The 21,697-nt window shown below is 42.0% G+C and overlaps 1 protein-coding gene across 8 annotated transcripts in view; it reads right to left on the minus strand.

The window, feature by feature from the left end:
* The window catches only part of AKT1 (AKT serine/threonine kinase 1), a 116,021-nt gene extending 100,032 nt beyond the window's left edge, over positions 1–15,989 (minus strand). For 4 of the 8 annotated variants that reach the window (XM_043548572.1, XM_043548574.1, XM_043548575.1 and 1 more), the window contains exon 1: positions 8,393–8,557. In XM_043548572.1, the coding sequence (XP_043404507.1) occupies positions 8,393–8,409 (17 nt within the window). In that variant the 5' untranslated portion in view covers positions 8,410–8,557. Of the gene's footprint in view, positions 1–3,840; positions 3,860–8,392; positions 8,558–15,182; positions 15,454–15,620 lie in introns of those variants that run through there. The other 4 variants (XM_037901060.2, XM_007067988.4, XM_043548573.1 and 1 more) reach the window with 4 other exon arrangements.
* Positions 15,990–21,697: the final 5,708 nt, after the last annotated feature.

The raw sequence follows: 21,697 nt of genomic DNA on the forward strand, positions 1-21,697 counted from the left end.
TATTATTTGAAAATAGTAATACACTAATTTATTAAAGGAGGTTGAACCTTAGGTTTTTTTTAGGCATTTTTGAATTAAATATCTAGATGTAATTTATCAGATAAAAAGGCAGCTTCGACATAATACCAAAATAGAAAACTATATAGCCCTGTTAAATTTCTTACAGTATATGCTAAAGTTATTCTTTTACACTGCTAGCTTTTTAGAAATGTATCATGTTTGCCTCCAGACCCCTTCATGGGATTGATCCCAGTTAATGGAGAGACCAACAATATTGCTAAACCTAAGCATTAAAAAATTATGAATCATTCTCCCTAAACCATGAGACTTAAAAACTAATACAATTTCAGTTCTTTTTTCTTTGCCTTTTGGTTTTCAAGCCTTTGCAGTACACTTAAGTCATGTTTTCAAGCTTTCATTTACAACCATGAGTGTTACAAACTTTCACTTAAAAAAAAAAAAGCAAGCTGAAATTCTCATGTAATCACTTGACAATTCCTAGAGCTGGGACTTAAAAATACCAAATATCACGAGACTTGTGATGAAATCATGGAAGTTGGCAACAACACTGTAAGCAGCCATGACTCCCATAACACCTACATTCTGCTGGAACAATGGTACCATACACCTCAAGAGGAAGAGTCTTTTTGTACTTATGAGCTACAGCTTTTCCAGCAACTGTGGAACTCACTCCCAAGACAGATCATATTGCCCAGCAAGCTCAGGACCATCAGAAGAAAGGCAAAACCCACTTCCCTGGCTTATGTGTCCCTCTATGATCCCCACCAAAATCACATATTAAAAAAAAAAAACAAACAGCATCCTACACAATGAAAAGGAAGAGAGATCCCCTTGTGTTCACTTTATTAAACTTTCAAGCCACTCAGACACTGCACACTTATGCTCTTGGTAAAAGAACTTAGATCCTGGACCTACAACGCACTCCCTCCACCCCTCCTGAACCCTACTGATTTCCCAGATTCTGCCCACACGCAGACCACTGCATGATCAGGGCCTTAGATGGGTACTTCAAAATACTCCCTCCAAACTCACTCAAAAATTAAAAAGAGTGGACAATTTTAGCCTCCTCCCCACAACCCTCAGTTTATAACTTCTGTGTACCTCCTCTATAATCAGAGATGATCAAGTCTTTGTTCAATAAACTGATGATTCTAACAATTCTTTTTGGACCAATTGTCTTTTTTCATTATTGGCTCAGTTTAGTGGTGGGAGCATAATCCATGAATTCTATAAATTTTTCCAACTAAAAACATTCTAAAAATAAGTTCTTGTTATTCCACCCCCACCCCATTTAGTTGCAAAGTATAATTCCCACAAATACAGACTATATCACACCTAATATGGTGCTATTGTTTCTCCATTCTTTTTCTTCCTCTTTCCTTGTATGGTTTCCTGGTTTTTGTTCCTTTTTTAAGACACACATTGCACCTGTAGTATGATGCATGCAATACCACTGGGGTGAGGGGAAGGGGAATCTATTTTTAAATATTTTTTAAAATTAATTAAATCTTATAAAAAAATCTCTTAATAAATATTTCCAATATGTTTAGCCTGCATCACAAAAGAAAAACATGGCTTAGAGATATATTTCCCAACAGGCCACGGAGTTATTACTGGAAGATGATTCAAAAAAATGTCTATCTGAATGAAAGGTTAGCATATTAAGTAGTAAAGTTTGTTTCTTGAATGAAGGTATGTCCATCAACTGTCCTAGTCATCTTTAAAGAGTTTTCCATAAAGAGTACTTTGCGGATTAAACAAATAATGTCACATGGCAGCTACATTCTGCCACAGATGTATGGTTCTTTTCTCTACATTCTCTTTATCCTGCTTTCAGACCACCCCCACTCAGTACTCTATTTCTTGCTAAGCCCAGACTTGATCTTACATTACAGATAAGTGGGAAAACACATAAGTCATTTATTTACTCATTCTCCCAATTTATTTTTTTCTTTCAAATATGTGTATGTACCAAGGACTCATGAAAACGAAAAAAATAAATGATACAAGTTAGAACTAGAAATATTGTAGGCAGGGACTGTGCAACCTGCCCTACAAAGCATTACCAGCTCACATTAAGCTGGGCTTGAAAGACTCCAATCCCTCATTGCTGAAACACAAGCAAGGTGGTCTTTTAGTGACATGATCTGATACTTATTAAGGATAACACTGAAACTTAATTCATTTAGTTTCTGACAGACAGTAAGCAAAATGTGAAACTACATTTCCAGAGGTGTAGTGACAGGGGATTAATCTAATGAACTGCATAGTAACATAAGATATCAAATGTGCCAGCATCCGATCTCTTCTTTGTATCATTTGATCGGAAAGTCTATATATTGTATCATGCTTACACACGGATTCCATGGCAAGGCATTTATAAACATAGTGAAAAGTATCTGGCCCAGTGTAATTCTTGAATATGGGGGGTGTGGGGGGGCATTTTCATTTCTTCAAAATTCAAAGCAGAAGCAGTCAATTATTTTTAATTAAAAATTTATTCCCAAGAAACTAAAAGTTTTGACCAAAATAAAAACTTTTCATAACAAAATCTGTTTTGCTCAGAAAGATATTTGCCATTGGAAAAAAGTTTCAGTGGAACACTTTTGACTAGCTCTACTCCCGTGGTAGCCTGTTCATGCCCTTCCTTCCTCCAAGCAATCTTTAATCTCCCTTCAGTCAGCCTTTTTGACTGTTCAGTGCTGATGCCACCTATGTTGTACTGGCTAACCCTGTCCATTTGTGTCCTTTGCCATCCAAAACAGACCATCTCCAGTGCTTTGCACTCATTCCTGCTTCTTACAATCTCTCCACAAATAATTCCATCAGTTGAGATTTACTTTTTAAAATAGTCTAGTGACTAGCCATTATCACCTCATATTTCTCCAGATGTTTTGTGATCTCATCCTTTCTTAATGTCTCTAGCATCTTGCCTACCACCGACGTCCGATTTATTGGTCTATAATTTCCTGGTTCCTCCCGGCTCCCAGAGCAGGACAAGAAAGAGGCAGAAACTGAGAGCTACAGCACACAACTATTGCCCCTTGTGTTGAAAAAGTGACCAACATGCAAAGCCAAAGACTAACATTGTTTATCAAAGGTTCTTTTTAACCCTAAACCTCAGTAGCAACAGATTTCCCTATAAGCTACAAACCTTCAGCTATATAGTTTGTTATTCTCTTTAAAACAAAGGAAACAGCAACTCCTTTCCCTTCATTATGAATCCCTCCCTTCCCGCCCCCCCCCCACCCCATTTCGTTTCTTGTTCAAACCCTAGCTTACTCCTTTTCTTTCCTCATCACCCTGCTTTCTCCTCTGAAGTATCTTTATACTTCGCAGCTGGCATCTCCTGATGTGTTTTAAGATATTCTGTATCAGGCGCCACAGCCACTCCTTTGAAATACCATGAAAGTCCGCAGATCCTTAATCTAATCTGAACCTTGAAGGTTCTGGTTGCACGTGTCAGTGAGAAAAGCCCAAAATTACATTGCAGGAAGAGACGAAAACCCCCCAAAAATTGAAGAGCCAAGTAGGGGGCAAGATGATAACAGAAGAGAAAAGCAGTAAGAGTTGAAGGGGAGCAGTAACACTGTGTCCCAGGGATTGCCAAACAAGCCAATCGGTGGAAACATGATCGTGTGACCCTGGTTCAATTGATACTAATAGATGAACAGTTAAAAATATTGACTGGCTCTCAGGGTAACAATGTTAAAATATTTTAGGCTATGTTAAACTCCCTCAGCAGAATGGAGTGTGCATCAATCCAATTGTTTAATTATGCATATACTGCAGTCATCTTACGTTGTGATTACAACAGACCTCACAAGATAATCAGGTTGGCAACAGGTCAACGCCTGGCTTGGAGATCTCTGAAGAACACCAGTTATTCAACAGGGGGTGATGGTCCCTCCATGTCGGAGCAGAATCAAGTCTCCAGTGTGCCAGTGGAAGGCATCCTGCTACTGGAAGCACTGTCTTACAAATGAGACAAGGAGGCATTTGTCATTAAAAATCTGGTAATATCTGCCTGTTGGTCAGCCAGATACACAATTGGGTAATTACAGTCTACATGCCTAAAATCCTTCTGCCGTTTCTGCTGGATAAGGTATTCTACACTTGTTGGCTTTACTGCTGTGTGGTGCTTGTGATCACTGTTTAAAAATACCACCACCACATTTGGTACCTATCAGTGGACAAAATCCTTGTGTAAATTTGTAACTGCTTTGGGATTCCCATGAGGATTCTTATCCCCTTATTTAGCCCTGACAAAATTCTCATCCGTATACACTATATACAAGAGAGACAATCCCTTCCCCAAAGAGTTTACAACCTAAATAAGAGAGACAGAGGATAGGACACACTGGAAAAGGCAGATTTAGGGATGGAGAGTTGATATTGGGAGGACCCACTAGTGTGAACAGATGAATGAAAATGGGAAAAGGAAATCATTAGGACCTTGAGACTGGTATTTACTTCAGTCTAGAAGAAATTCCACATAAAAGGGCACCCATCCAAATCTCTGGGTGCCACTGACATACATTTAGAAACACAGTTACATAGAGTTCCAACATCTAAAACCATTCAAAGCAGATGATTTTCTCCTCCCTCCCGCATATCATTTAATCATTGGTCACGGGACTTATACCGCTAAACTGACCCGTTATGCCTTCCCACAAGACAAAATCCTAGCCTCCAACGTCTCAGCCCTCTACCAATGTAACATCGTGTACTGTACGTGCACGCACATACACACCCCTAAACATGACAAAGTCTAAGTTACTCCACTCCAGTCTAAGTTACTTTCCACATGTGCATGAAGAAATACTGCAAAGAGAGGTCAGGGTTTCTAACTATTGTTTTCATATGCATAGCTGATGAGCAAGCACTTGTTCCATCCTGATTAGGGTTACAGAGCTATGTGCTGCCAATTGAAAAAAAAAATGAGTTCATTCATGAATTCTTATACATCTGATTGGCTGAGGCTAGAAGTGTCATGGAGATAGATGCCCCGGCCTCTCCACAAATAAATATCTGAACTCCTGGAAGTGGCACTTCCCAGCAGTCCTATGAGTCAGTCACTTAAAGGAACTATCAGACATGCACAGAAAAAGATGTTGAATTTCATTTCTCCATTTATATTTTTCACTTTGATACAAAAAAAAAAAAAAGACAAGAAAGCTACCCAAGAAAGTCATGCTATTTCTATTTCTACCAGGTCAAAAACACCTGCTCTAGATAATAATGGCATATAGAGCACCTGCCATCCAGAAGGGCTCCAAAGCCCTTTGCAAGCTGATTTACACATACACAAATCACTGCAACCACTGAAACGCAGCCACCGCTGGGGTGAAATGTAGCAACTGTTTAACTGCACACAGCCATGCTGTTCTACTGTTCAGGACAGGAACTAAAAGATACCTTATCCAACTGAAACTGAGGAGGGAATTTAAGGTAGGCAGAACATAATTACCCAAACTGGCATTTGGCCAGTTGGGGTTAACACTGATTACACTTGTGAAAAGAACCATGGGATCTTTAAAGACCGCAAGCAGTCAGGATCTCGGTTTTACTTGTTACCCAAAAGACAAACTGTATATGTTTACTATATCTGTAATCCTCCCTTTGTAGTCCCTCCCTACAGTAATTACTTTATATGTCTTCTTTCACAAGCTCACAGTACCAGGCATCAGTTTTGGAAACTTCCTCTGGCTGGAGCATTTAGCCTTGCAGAACTAGCAAATTAATCTGGTCTTTTTCAAGTGCAGATCTATAACAAGCATTGTAGCTGTGAAGTCACTTAACAAACAAACAAAAAAACCCACACTCATGGACCAGCCTCTCTCCCTCCATGCAAGTGAATCAATTTTCAAGACCAATCTCATCACTGCTGCCAATGAAACTCAGAATATAGTAAAAAGAACAGGAGTGCTTGTGGCACCTTAGAAACTAACAAATTTATTTGTGCATAAGCTTTCGTGAGCTACAGCAACCTGTCAGAATATAGTGGAGCTTAGCACATGTGGTATCCTGGCAAGCAAAGAAGGGGATACTGCATCGCTTTCTGAAATCTCCCATCAGCAGGTTAGTGAAGTAATATTACCAGTTGTGTTTCACTACTGAAGTGGAAAGAAATAGGTGCCAGAGTATTCATCAGGAAGGGGACAGGAAGAGGGGAAAAGCTGTGGAGCAACCACGATAAATAAATGGGGTTTACTTAGATGCAAAACATCAAGATGAATATGCAAACTCCGAGCACAAAATTAGAATCTCAGATACACAGCATGCACTACTATTTACCACACCAAAGAGAAAAAAAAAGTTACAACACACATGTTCAGCAGGTGGTCTTGTCACACTAAATTACAGATTATAATCTCTGATGCCTGGAGGCAATAAAGTGTCTCTAAAGGCATTTAGAAATCAATTCAAGAATCTAGAACCAAAATGCCCCCCCAGCTATATTGCAAAGTAAGAATGACCAGTACTTGTGTTCAGCTCATCTTTTTATCGTAGGAAGTATAGAAATTTCAATTTTCAATATGAGGGTTACTGTCATCTTGAAATCTAGTCAGACTGTTAAAAAAAAAAAAAAAGAGAGAAAAATAGTTTTGGATACTACATCTGCCCTTGAATCCCCCTTGAACAATGTCTGTGGATTTACAACAATGCTTTCTTATTTAAAAAATGTTTCTCTCTCTCTCTCCCACCGTTCTTGTGAGAAAAAAAACCCACCCAAACAGAGGAAGACTGACTACAATAAAACTGCATAGACGAAGTGCTGCCAACATGCGTGCACACACAAATTTCCGTCCAACCTCTTTCAGTTATAGTCATGTTAGTTGTTAGCTGTAACTAGGTAAAACAAAATATTCAGGCAGAAATGTGATTTAAGTCCACAGTGTCCCTTTAACTGAAAGAGTTTCTAGGATCCTAAAATGGAAAATAAAATGTAAGCAATTCTTTTCCTTGCCTTGTTTTACCCAATCAAAATGTCTCTCTCAAACATATTTACTGCAAAAGGTAGTTTAGATTCTTCAGAACTATCCAGTGACATGAATTAAGATGTTATACATTTCTCTAAGCTCTAGAGAGGGGACATTTACGTGCATAAATGCTGTTTGAAACAAAACTGAATAAAAAATAATAGTGCTTTCATATGGCCATGTCAAGTTCTCCTGACCAATCATCAGACGAGAATGGAAAACTAAAGGCTATAACAGATTATAGAAAAAATAATTGCCCTTTTATTTTAACAACATGGATTTTATCAATTTTATTCTTGCAGAAGAATCTTTAACCTTTATCAAGGTTATGATACGGAATGCCATCTTCTTCCCCCAAAAATTATTCTGTACCTTTGCACCTTCAGGTTACATTACTTTGCTGTTGCAAACTGTCCAGAAAAATCCTGAGTCTGCAGAAGCAGCAAGCTGGAGGATACAAAATCTGGAAAATACAAAATCTGTTGTCTACAACAAATGATGAGATTATGAAAAGCACCTAATGATGTTCTCTCCTTTCCAGGAAGCAATAGTACAGTACAAAGAAACAGGTAAGCCAAATACCTGATAGCATAACAACACTGTTCCTAAGGAAAAAACCATACAATAAAATTTCACTTACTCTTAGCAAGACCTTGAGTGAGTGGGGAATGTCTAGTAATGCAACAGGATAGAGGGACATGCAATTACTGTGTCAGTTATATTTCAGCTCTCTCTGCCCCACCTCTCATACAGAAGGACTTTATTAAAGTTTTATTTTACCAGTGTTAAAACAGATGTACATGGAGTGTGCAAAATTAATGCTACTGCTCATGTCTTGGGTACAAAGAGCGCAAGCGTTTTTAAAAAAAAACAAATCAACCAAACAGTGCATTCACTAGCAAATCTACATGGGATCACAGCATAGCTAATAATCATTGTATCCCTTGCTGTCCACGTGAAGATTCATCTTGAGAATTATATTTTCTGGTGATACATGCTCACAGATAGAACAGCTACAGATATGTTATCCCCATTTAAAATGATACCATAGAGACAAAATAACTGTCCCACCGTTGCAATAGTCCAACTTTCAAGTCTCTATTTTAAGGAGCCTCTTTTTTTCTATTAGCGTAATTTTCAAACCAAACAGTGAAGATACTGAGTTTTCTGAGAAAAACATAATACACACATTTCACAGAGTCTTGCATGCCTTGTGGAAAGCCATACACCTTTCCTACGTATATTTAGCATTAGGAAGGGTCAGATTTTAAGAGAGAAAAATAAGGAAGAGCTATTTAAAGGTATGTTGTTAAAGGTGAGACCAAGCCAATTTGTTGGTTGACCCAAACGGACAGTGTTCCTTTAAATGGGAAGGAAAAGACACTTACCTCGCTTGTGAAGCCATCCTTCCTTCACTATTGCTACTTCATTCATAATGGCAGGAATGTCTCTTGAAAAAAGAGTTTATGCCAAAAGATCACCCCACTGTTATTTCTGGATTCCAGCAGAAGGGGCCACGGAAAGGGCTTCTTTCTTCTCTCTTTCAGCTATTTCTAGAAATTAAAAAAAAACAAACAATGTTTTGCAGCATTTCACATATGTGCAGTAAGGAACACAACAGAAGGTAGCTTATATTGCTGTTTTGATTACAAAGTCCAAATGAGGGATTTGTTCTTCAGAAGTATTTTTATTGGGGGGAAGAATGGGGATGCCAAAGTGAATGTCTGAGGAAGTTCTACCTAGTCACTCAACAGACAGAACAGCAATGTCAGTACAAAACCCTACATTAGACACGGACTGCAAGTCTTAATCCAGGTCTCTTCTGTCTCCCCACCAATAAAAAGTACTCCGCAACAGTAATTTTATCCAGTCTAGTTTTAATACCCCTCAGCGTGGAAGCTTCCCGCACTTCCTTTGGGAAACTTCTACAGCCTAATGCATCTCAATGTCAGGAAGGTTTTCCTAATATTCCACTTCAGTTTTCCGTTAAACTCATCCCATCACTCCCATTGACTCTCTAAGCAATTCAACTCCCCTCTTAAATGAGCATATGGTATCTTGGGTAAAATCATTTAACTTTCTCTTGTCATAAATCATCCCCTACATCGCCTTGCTCTTATTGCTTGAGGCCTCTGCTTATGCAGCCCCAAACTGTGTTCCTTGGTCTTCCTGGCTATTATAGTTCTCTGTTTGCTCTCCACTATCACCAGGAGGTCTGTTTTCCAAGTTTCGCTCCCTCACTGAAAATCCTTCTTTCCAGAACTATAACCTTGTATTATCTTCCAAACTGAATCTGATTTTGTTCCTTATTTTCTGCCCACATTGCCAATTTCTCCAGGTTTCTTTTTATAAGTCCTCAGAGGTATCTGCAACTTTACCTAGTTCAGTATAACAGGGGAGTATCATTAAAATGTAATTTATGCCAAATTCCAGATAATGGTGAAGATATTAAAATAACACCCCCTCACCTCCCACCCCCAGCAACTAGACACACATCCCTCTGCTATTGAATTCAGTGCACTGGCATTTATCCCTGCCTCACTCCTCTTCTGAAGGGACCACATCTTTATGCCTATTCAGTCCATGACATCTCTACTTGGATTGGCAACAAACATACAAGTATGATGGGGATAGCAGTCCATTAGGAACTGGACTAAGGTCAACTAATTTCATGTTATCCATTGAGGCGATCACTGATTGTGACAACCTCTTGTCATTATGAACCTGGACTACGACTGAACATCTGATAGAGATGGGAGGTTCCATATTTCATTGCCAGTACTCTGAGCCAGCCAGAGCTTCTGTCTAATGAAGTTAAAACTGACTTATATCAATCACTGTAAATATAAACTGTGCAACTTTGAGTGGGATGAGTTGTGAGAGAAAGGAGGTCAGGTCCCTGTTTGTATTTCTGTGAACTTTCACCAGTTATCAGAGTTCTAAATCTTTAGAAGTTACACCCTGTATTTTTCAAATAAATAAATAAATTCACTGTTTTTCCAAGTTAGTAATCTGCCATTTCTCACTTCTTATAATTATCAGCTCTAAGAAACAAGCCTGAGATTTGCCTAGAGGAGGGAAAATACAAAAATCTGATCCTGGAACACAGACATGTAGGAATTTCTTGACATCACAGACAAGTACAGAAGAATTATATGTTACATAATGGAGATGAGTTTCACCAAGAAGGTATCTTAGGACAAGCACCTTTTGACATGCAGCTAAGATAAGACTGGACAAACATGATGGGCTGTTATTCCCACACACCTACTGACAGTTACACCTAGGCATCAATGGGAGAACAGACCTCATTTAAAGCCTTCTCTCAAATACGGAGCTATCTGCAAAGTGTTGAATAAAAACCCTATGATTATCACAGCTAAAGTCTGAAAATGGAATTGCTGTGTGAAAGTTAACACACATTACTTATTGGTATAACACTATGCCACAACAGGTTGGGGTACTGTACATCATACCCACGCACTGAATTTAAAACAATGGAAATAGGCAGCCAACCCCTTTTCCACAGTCACTTGGTGAAAGAGAAAGTTAAAAGCAAAATAACTAATTAGTAGGAAGGCTAATCCCCCGATTAGAAGAAATAAAAAACAATGACGAAAAGGTTTCTGGAGTTTCAGGCGGGATGATGCCACATCCATCTGGAATCACAAACCTATATATTTGCATAGCACCACCTTATTATGGACTTGATTGTCAATTTGCCCAGGGTTAGTAGCAGCATCTTATTCCGCTACCCCTGAAATAGCCCAGAAGGGAGATCATGATTTGGGAGTCATTCTGCCTCCTGTTCCAGGGAGGGAGTGGCAGCATGAAGTAAGTACAACATACACCAGCATGTTGGAGAGGGTAACTACACACTGCCAGGCACATCCTTGCTCCCTCCCAGCCTCTTTGGGGAGAGGGAGAAATAACATAGTGGCTCTGTGCACTGAAGTGGCAGTATGGCACAAAGAATTAAGAGGCCCCTAATACCCTTCATATCAGCATGCAGAAGAGGCCAGAGTCAGGCCTTATATTCTTTATTCAGCTATGCTGGTGTGTGTGTTAGTGAGAGCAAACTCATTTGAAATATCTTCCATTCATAACACGGGAAGGTGGGATGTCTTAGTGCAGTTGGACATAAAGCTGTATCTAGCATAACCTCACTATACCTGGTGCAATTTTAATTGCACATCCAAATTATATCTAGTGCAATTCAACAGAGAGAGAGAGAGAGAGAGAGAGAGAGAGAGAGGTGTTTATTTTTAAAGACACAATGGTAGCACAAAGATCTCACATAGGAAGAGGCAGTCAGCTCTCCTGGGGGGATCTATGCATTAGCGAATATGGACAAATGAAAGGTTTGCCTTTTGCACAAGCTGAAAAAATGGATGATCATAAGGCTCATTAAGTAACTTTCGGAATGGTTCCCAGTGAATAGACGTCATTTGAGGTGACTGTGGGCTGCTTTTAGAGCCTGCATCTGCATGTGACTGAGTGATAGCAGGAGCTGCAGATGAACAATTCTTCCTTTCTCTCTCTTTTTTTAAAAAAAGATTTGTTTCTATGACACCTTATTCAGTATCAAAAGACCACCTGTACTCATCATTCAGACAGATTAAAATAAATAATTATTTATATAAATAATACCTTGTGTCTCACTGCTGACTATTCTACCAATATAGGGAACAGTTGATAAGTACGTGCATAAAATTAAGTTGTGAAAATTCAGTACGCTATTAATTTTAGAAAGATACATCACCTCCTTATGTACTAGCATAATGAAAGCTGTCTTAAGGGACCATCCAAACTAATCTTCCAATAGAAGGTAGAGCAGAACTATACTCAATATATTTGGGGCAGCCTCTTAAGACAGGAAAAAAGAAAAGGATGCATACGATGAAGTGAGCTGCAGCTCACGAAAGCTTATGCTCAAATAAATTGGTTAGTCTCTAAGGTGCCACAAGTACTCCTTTTCTTTTTGCGAATACAGACTAACACGGCTGTTACTCTGAAACCTGTTAAGACAGGAAGTTGCCTAATCAGGGTGCTCTCTTTTACTGTCTTTCAAATGTGCCCCTTTCCTGTTGTAGGAGCCCCATACAAAATTAAGAGATGTACCTGTTCTCCTCTTACAGAGAGCGCTCTCCTGCTCAGGAAGAGATTTTATTTTGTCTTCATTTCCTGCACAATCTGTAGAGCCAGGCCATGCTCAGGGGGAACATGCTGGGATCTTGGTAACAGAGTTGAGGGAAATACCAGCACTCTGCAGTCACAACTGCAGAAGCAGCAGACTCTGTAGGCAGTGCCCTATCCTCAGTGAAAGGATTTGAAAGGTAAAGTATCAGGCTTTCATTTTAACAATATCCCATGTTCCCTTTAGCTGGAGAAAGTTTTAGAAAGAAAAAAACCCACCCCTTGTTTGGCAGTCTCTTGGGTGGTCTCAAAGATCGTCATAACTGTCCTTTTGGGTAAAAGAGAAGAAATTTGTCCAGATGAGCTGGAGCTGTTGTTGCTGGTGCTGCTGTTAAAGTCTGAAACTGTTTTTCGTTCTTTTATTCATCTTAATTAAAAGGTTAAAAGGATTTTTAATGGTGTGTTTGCCATGGTGCTAAGCAGGCTGAGGTCTCTGTATATCAAACCCTGGACCTCACTTAATACTGTTTAATGTCGGACACTGACTAGGTTGTGTTAACACCTTTGCCCCATTTATTCCATCTAAATTCATACAACAGGTCGATCCAAGCAGTAACAGATCCTCCAGCCTCACCCTTTTATCTCTACCTTGACTTGTATGTTAGAGCCCCACAAATTCCACCATCATTTCAATGAGAAGAACCATTAATTCCACTGTGTTCACAGGCTCGATACCAATTGCAGGTGTGGGGAGGTAGAAGCCGACCCACAGCCATCAAATCCTAATGACTAATTTTCAAGAACGCAGAAAATGAACAACCATCTTTATATCTCAGCTTAATTTTGAAAATCCTGTTGTGGGCCACCAATTATGTGTGATTACTGATGTTCTCCATTAGTCTAGAAGATGTTCCACTTAAGACACCACCATGTCAAAACAGATTTCAGAGTAACAGCCGTGTTAGTCGGTATTTGCAAAAAGAAAAGAAGTACTTGTGGCACCTTAGAGACTAACCAATTTATTTGAGCATAAGCTTTCGTGAGCTACAGCTCACTTCATCGGATGCCCCACCTTGATTATCATACACATTGTAAGGAGAGTCATCACTTTAGATAAGCTATTACCAACAGGAGAGTGGGTTGTGTGTGTGTTGGGGGGGGGGGGGGGGGGGGGGGAGAGAAGAAAACCTGGATTTGTGCTGGAAACGGCCCACCTTGATTATCATACACATTGTAAGGAGAGTGATCACTTTACATAAGCTATTACCAGCAGGAGAGTGGGTGGGGGGAGAGAAAACCTTTTGTAGTGATAATCACCCATTTTTTCATGGTTTGTGTGTATAAAAACGTCTTCTGTACTTTCCACAGTATGCATCCAATGAAGTGAGCTGTAGCTCACGAAAGCTTATGCTCAAATAAATTGGTTAGTCTCTAAGGTGCCACAAGTACTCTTTTTCTTCATGTCAAAACAGGTATTTTGTCATAATTATACATGGAGCTTATGATAAGGCTTAGAAAAGCTTTTCCAGATATTGCAAGCTACAGTAGAAGCACAAGCTGAGAGCAAAAGAAAACTGTACCACACGTCCCATTTTCTGGACTCCATAATCTAGACTTCCAAACTGCAGTTTGCAATGCTTACATTTCTCATGTCTTTAATGGTCTAAGAACCAACAGATACGTCTGTTCAAGATGGGGGGGAGGGACGGGAGGAGAGGGCTACCCAAGTTTAGCTCTCCTATCTCTGGTTCTGGTTGTAGTGTGGACAAACTCTAAGCAGGGTAAAACTGAGTGTGGCTGCAGAAAGGGGACAGCTTCTCCTGAACCTACATTTTTATTATGTCCTTCAAGTGAGAAACAAGCCAGTTTATAAAATTCTTGTACAAGTTTTAAATTATATGACAATATAGAGTCAGGAGACTGTACAATGGAATCAGAGGGAACACATTTGTAAACAAATGGTTTACCCCAACCTTTGTAAAGATAAAACAAGTCATAGGTCCATTTAATTCTCAACTAAATTACTTCTATCAAATATTATTATTATTATTATTATTATCAAATATTATTAACAAGTGAATGCTAGAGCTCTAGGTACCACATAATAAATTGGGACACTTCTTTTAATTACAGGTTTCAGAGTAACAGCCGTGTTAGTCTGTATTCGCAAAAAGAAAAGGAGTACTTGTGGCACCTTAGATTGGTTAGTCTCTAAGGTGCCACAAGTACTCCTTTTCTTTTAATTAGTGACTGCATACTTTCAAGAATTTGTGTACAATATTTGCAAAACAATGAAAGCCCACATATTCAAAAAGTAAAAGGTAGTGGCAAAGTCTTTACATCCATAAATACTACTGTGTCATGGTAAATATCCTGGCTGTCACTATGAAATTAACAACTACATAAAATCTAGTAGCCACACAACACATGTTTTTCACTTGTAAACAAATATTATAGTATACTTAATCCAGCAACTCCCCTTAAAAACTGCATTTTAAAACGTATGTTCATGTCATGATGTAAAGACAAACAAATCAATTCACGTATTTGCTTCTTGTATATTGGGAAAGGGAAATAAATACAGTTAACACTTCACCTAAGCAAAACATGTGAAAAGGCTGTAACCACATGAGTACCAATGGCACCAAATCAAAACTTCTAATGCATCTTCACATTGGTTATGATAAACAAATCCAAAATACACCGGTCACGTTAAGGAAACACCCACATACACACGGAGTGTTTTTCAATGAAGCTGAAGTGAAGTGAAGGTGCTAGAAGTCTCCAAGGAACAATTCAGTCATTACAGAAGTTGGAAGGGGGCGGGGGGGGGAACCACCTCGATTATATTGATTACAGTTCTACCCTACATTGAGTCATAACTTTTGGGGAGACTTAGAAACCTAGTATGAGCCGTCAACAGCCTTAAAAGCATGGCAATATCCGCCGGCACACACAGAGAGGCTTGTGAAAACCGAAGGGCTCCTCTTGCCGAGGAATCCAACGAGCAAGGCTCGAAGAAAGATCCAACCTCGCTCCTACCCATGGACTGGAGGATGGGGGAGGCTCGAGGAAGGAGATCCCAGGCTGGATCCACCCCAGAGCTGGCTCCGCCGGTGAGAGACCCCGGACGCTTCACTCACCGACACTCGCACGTACTGATTCCCAGCCAGCCCCCTCCTGTTAGCGAAGCCCAGACCCCCGGCAGAGCGAAGAAAGGGAGTAAGTCAGAGGGGGGCCAGCCCCGAGCCGCTTCTCCTCCCTGCAGGCTAACCCCGGCGGGGGGGGGGGGCGCCGCCGCCCGCTGCAGCGCGCCACCCCCCGCCCGGCCGAGGCCCAGGCGGGTCGCGCCGGGGGGGCGGGGCGCGCACCCCAGCCCCCCGCCCCCGGCGCGCACCCCGCGCGATGCGCCAGCCCCGGCGGAGCAGGCCCCGGCGCTTCCTCCCGCCGCCCCGCGCGCCCGGGGAGCGGGGCACTTACACGCCTGCAGCGGGGAGCAGCCCCCGGAGAGAGGCGGCGGCGACGAGGGCTTGGCCGCGGGCGGGTTCTCCTCCGGCGCTAGGGCCTAACCGGGCTAGCGCAGCCTCCCGCTCGCCGTGCCCGGCCGCTCCTCCGCCCCCTCTCGCGGGGAGTCAGCCCATGGAGCGCGCCGGCCGGACCCCCGCCTGTGCTGCCCGCCCGGCGCGGGGCTGGCCTGGCTGTGGCCGCTGCGGGAGCAGAAGGGGGCGGCCGGGCCCCGAGCCGCTTGCCGCTGCCCCAGCCAGCCAGCCAGCCCGCCCGCCCGCTTCAGGCTGGCCCTGCTGCAGCCGCCGCTCCCGGCTCCGCCAGCCTGCGCTCGCCTCCTCTCCGCCGCTCGCTCACACCCACAGGCTGGGGGAGCTGCTGCCTGGCCTCGGCGATGCCTGCGGGGTCCTACCGCCCGCGCAATCGGCTCGTCCCCTCTGCAGAACCCGCCCAGCCCGCCTGGGCGAAGGGAGAAAAGGTTCTGCAGCTCCAGAAGCGCTTGTCCCGGCCACCCCCCCCCCACACACACACACACACTCACTCTGCGGGTCGACAAGAAAAGGTGTGTGCCCTGCATGCTGCAGGAGGAATGGGGAACTCTGCTGGCTTCCTGCCCGCAGATTTCCTTGTCGTGGTAACTAGGGCTGCTTTCCACTCACCCTGGTGTGTACTAAAAAGAGAGCTCAGCTCACACACGCACATGGATGGGACCAGAGTCCAGCCTTATTAGCTCGAGTCACAGCTCAACCCCCCCCCCCCCCCACCCGCCCCCGGCAGACTGCAAGACAAACACACAGTGACAGAAGAGGGGAAACTGGCCGGACTTAGATCGGGAGCTTTGGGGGATTTTGTTGTTGTCGTCTTTGTACAGTGCCTAGCACAATGGGGCCCTATGCAGTTAATGCCTTACCACAATACAAATAGCAATAAAAGCTGTGTGGCCAGCTCTCCCAGTCTTTGGTGTGTTGAGTAAAGCCCCAGCTCTTGGATGCATTTGGTAATGTGAGAATCTCAGTTTTCGTTTTTAAAAAGTAAGGGGTTTTTTAGCCCTCATGATTCTGGAGATAGGCCTAAAAATGTGATTCAAGAGATTTCTAATAGCTCAAAATGCAGAAGTCACCTAAAAAAAAAATTCTGTTCAGAATTTTTTTTAAATTGGATGAATTTTAAGCCAATCTCATGATTTTGGAGGGGGCATGACTCATGATTTTTTATGTTTGGGATTGGCAACACAATTTTAAAAAGAGTGAAGACAACCTCCACCCACGTATAGACAGACAACAACCAGAGGTATGGGCAATTGAGTTACAGATCAGGGCGAGAGACAAATATATGAGACACAGAAGTCTCATGACTAGGGAAAGTAATAAATACATATATCCTAAGTGAAACAGAGTAGCAGCAGTAATCCCCAAATGGTGTAGGGAGGATTTTAATAGCCTCATTCTCCTCCTGCCTACACTTCACCAAAGAGAAGTTATTCATTAAGGTGATTGCTTGTTTCACCTTACAGACTTGAATTTTTCATATTTAAGCTTCAGGCATGCAAATATACACACATGAGGAATCCACTGAAATCAAGGGGGCTCCATGCATGCACAGTGGTGGTCAAATTGCAGATCTGGAGCCTCAGCTATACTTGCAAGAATTATTTACTCCACTGAAATGTGTCTCGGAAAGAGAGCTTTTTCCATTCCATTAGAATTAATCTTTTAGTTGTAAGAGCACATTACAGTACTGAGCAGATAGAATGGAATGAGTCAGGATCTATTGCTGATTCAAATTCTCCCTTAATTCATGGTGAAATTTGTGCTTTGCATTTCTCTGAGGACCTCAAAGCACTTTACAGAAGTGAGTAGTATGGTATGGCTCAAAGCAGAGGCACAGGTGTAGATTAAGGCAGCGGTACAGGGGCCAACAAACAGAGCTGTAAACAGGGGAAGGAGTACTAGTAGGACCTTAGAGACTAACCAATTTATTTGAGCATAAGCTTTCGTGAGCTACAGCTCACTTCATCCGATGAATTGGTTAGTCTCTAAGGTGCCACTAGTACTCCTTTTCTTTTTGCGAATACAGACTAACACGGCTGCTACTCTGAAACCTGTAAACAGGGGAGTTTGTAAGGGGAGTTTGGGGGGAAGAATAAGAGCCAGGCAAAGGAACAGACAGGCTAGTGAAGGGAGTGTGTGGTGTTCTGGCAGTGTTTTGGTGCTCATTGGGGGTTTGTGTTGCTGTGGGTGGTAGTGTTTTGGTTTGGTTTGTTTCCCCCAGACGAACAGGACTTAGGTGAGAAGGCTACGACAGACACAGAGGCAGCAGCGGTAGTGACTCAAGCAGTGGAAGACAATGAAGATGACTGGATGTGGAAGCTGTGGCATGTACATGATCCTGGAGGGGGTACCTGAAAATAATTTCATCTGCACGAAGTGCTGCCTGATAGAGCTGATAGAAGAGAAGATCTGAGGATTGGAGATGCAGGTGGAGACTCTGGTTGAGTTTAGAAGGGGATTCAAGCGGATGATGGAGCAAAGACATGAGGGTGCTGAAGGGAAAAGCTCAGACTTGCAGATGGAAGCAGGACCAAAGAACTCTGAGGGGATACTGCTGGGTGAGGAAAGTGGATAGTGGAAGCATGTGACTAAGAGAACCAGGCAGAGGAAAAGACGGGCCAGTGAAGGAGAAATAGAGCTCAGAAACAGGTTTGTGGAGTTGGAAAATGAAGAAGGGGCACAGCAGGTGGTCATTGAAGGTGAGAGGGCAAGGAAGAAGAGAAGAGCAGATAGTCCTATAGGAAGAGGGCAAGAGTCAATGGAGATAACACCAAATATGAGCCCCAGGAGGATACGGGATGGGTTGCCAAGGATTGCAAGGGACAATAGGAATTGAGCCAGATGGAACAGGGGATAGACTGGAGAATTGCACCATAGCCAGGAAAAGGCAGGTCTACGTGATTGGGGACTCATTACTGAGAAGAATAGACAGGCCTGTAACAAGAGCTGATCCAGAGAACAGAAGGGTGTGCTGTCTGCCTGGGGCTAAGATACAGGATGTGGACCTGAAGCTGAAGAGGATCCTAACGGGAGCAAGAAAGAATCCATTGATTATTCTTCATGTGGGAACAAATGATTCGGCTAGATTCTCACTGGAACGTATCAAGGGAGACTATGCCAGGCTGGGGAAGACGCTTAAGGAAATCAAGGCTCAGGTGATCTTCAGTGGGATTCTGCCTGTTCCTAGAGAAGGGCAACAAAGGTGTGACAAGATTGATGCTCAGCAGATGGCTCATGCAGTGGTGCTATAAGGCGGCTTTGGGATATATGGCCACTGGGAGGCATTCATGGACAGAGGACTGTTCTCTCGGGATGGACTTCACCTGAGTAAGGAGGGAAATAGTCTTATAGGATGGAGGATGGCACAACTGATCAAGAGAGCTTTAAACTAGGAATTCAGGGGAGATGGTTGGGAGATGTCCAGGTAATCTCCATGCCGGATTTTCTCTTTGAGAGGGAAGAAAAGTAAGAAAGGATACACCCATGGGTAGGAGAATGAACATAAGGCAGAAGGGCAGTGTACATACCAATCTAACAGGTAATATTGGTGGTAGAATGTCTGTGCCCAATCGGGTAAAGAATGTGAGCGAAGACAAACAGCAAAAATTAAGATGTTTGTACACTAATGCGAGGAGCCTAGGTAACAAAATGGAGGAACTAGAGCTACTGGTGCAGGAAGTGAAACCAGACTTATAGGGATAACAGAAACATGGTGGAATAGTAGTCATGACTGGAGTACGGGTATTGAAGGGTACGTGCTGTTTAGGAAAGACCGAAATAAAGGTAAAGGTGGTGGAGTAGCATTGTATATCAATGATGAGGTAGACTGTAAAGAAATAAGAAGCGATGGAATGGGTAAGACAGAGTCTGTCTGGGCAAAAATCATATTGGGGAAGAAAGCTACTAGAGCCTCCCCTGGGATAGTGCTTGGGGTGTGCTATAGACCACCGGGATCTAATTTGGATATGGATAGAGCCCTCTTTGATGTTTTTAATGAAGTAAATACTAACGGAAACTGCGTGATCATGGGAGACTTTATCTTCACAGATATAGACTGGAGGACAAGTGCTAATAATAATACTAGGGCTCAGATTTTCCTAGATGCGATAGCTGATGGATTCCCTTCATCAAGTAGTTGTTGAACCAAGAGGGGATGCCATTTTAGATTTGGTTTTGGTGAGCAGTGAGGACCTCATAGAAGAAATGGTTATAGGGGACAACCTTGGTTTGAGCGATCATGAGCTAATTCAGTTGAAACTAAATGGAAGGATAAACAAAAATAGATCTGTGACTAGGGTTTTTGATTTCAAAAAGGCTAACTTTAAAAATTAAGGAAATTAGTTAGGGAAGTGGATTGGACTGAAAAACTTGTGGATCTAAAGGTGGAGGAGGCCTGGAATTACTTCAAGTCAAAGTGGCAGAAACTATCAGAAGCCTGCATCCCAAGAAAGGGGAAAAAATTCATAGGGAGGAGTTGTAGACCAAGCTGGATTAGCAAGTATCTCAGAGAGGTGATTAAGAAAAAGGAGAAAGCCTACAAGGAGTGGAAGATGGGAGGGATTAGCAAGGAAAGCTACCTTACTGAGGTCAGAACATGGAGAGATAAAGTGAGAAAGGCCAAAAGCCATGTAGAGTTGGACCTTGCAAAGGGAATTAAAAGCAATAGTAAAAGGTTCTATAGCCATATGAATAAGAAGAAAACAAAGAAAGAAGAAGTGGGACTGCTTAACACTGAGGATGGAGTGGAGGTTAAGGATAATCTAGGCATGGCCCAATATCTAAACAAATACTTTGCCTCAGTCTTTAATGAGGCTAATGAGGAGCTTAGGGATAATGGTAGGACGACAAATGGGAATGAGGATATGGAGGTAGATATTACCACATCCGAGGTAGAAGCCAAACTCGAACAGCTTAATGGGACTAGATCGGGGAGCCCGGATAATCTTCATCCAGGAATATTAAAGGAACTGGCACATGAAATTGGAAGTCCATTAGCAAGAATTTTTAATCAATCTGTAAACTCCGGGATTGTACCATATGACTGGAAAATTGCTAACATAGTTCTTATTTTTAAGAAAGGTAAAAAAAGTGATCCGGGTAACTACAGGCCTGTTAGTTTGACATCTGTAGTATGCAAGGTCTTGGAAAAAATTTTGAAGGAGAAAGTAGTTAAGGACATTAAAGTCAATGGTAAATGGGACAAAATACAACATGGCTTTATAAAAAGTAGATCATGTCAAACCAACCTGATCTCCTTTCTTTGAGAAGGTAACAGATTTTTTAGACAAAGGGAACGCAGTGGATCTAATTTACCTCGATTTCAGTAAGGCGTTTGATACGGTTCCACATGGAGAATTATTAGCTAAATTGGAAAAGATGGGGATCAATATGAAAATTGAAAGGTGGATAAGGAACTGATTAAAGGAGAGACTACAGCGGGTCACACTGAAAGGTGAACTGTCAGGCTGGAAGGAGGTTACTAGTGGAGTTCCTCAAGGATCGGTTTTGGGAACAATCTTATTTAATCTTTTTATTACTGACCTTGGCACAAAAAGCGGGAATGTGCTAATAAAGTTTGCGGATGACACAAAGCTGGGAGGTATTGCCAATACGGAGAAGGACCGGGATATCATACAGGAAGATCTGGATGACCTTGTAAACTGGAGTAATAGTAATAGGATGAAATTTAATAGGGAGAAGTGCAAGGTCATGCATTTAGGGATTAATAACAAGAATTTTTGTTATAAGCTGGGGACACATCACATGGAAGTAACAGAGGAGGAGAAGGACCTTGGAGTATTGGGTGATTACAGGATGACTATGAGCCACCAATGTATATGGCCTTGAAAAAAGCTAATGCGGTCTTGGGATGCATCAGGCGAGGTATTTCCAGTAGAGATAAGGAGGTTTTAGTACCGTTATACAAGGCACTGGTGAGACCTCATCTGGAATATTGTGTGCAGTTCTCGTCTCCCATGTCTAAGAAGGATGAATTCAAACTGG

This window comes from Chelonia mydas, chromosome 6, assembly GCF_015237465.2.
Source record: "Chelonia mydas isolate rCheMyd1 chromosome 6, rCheMyd1.pri.v2, whole genome shotgun sequence".
NCBI lineage: Eukaryota > Metazoa > Chordata > Testudines > Cheloniidae > Chelonia > Chelonia mydas.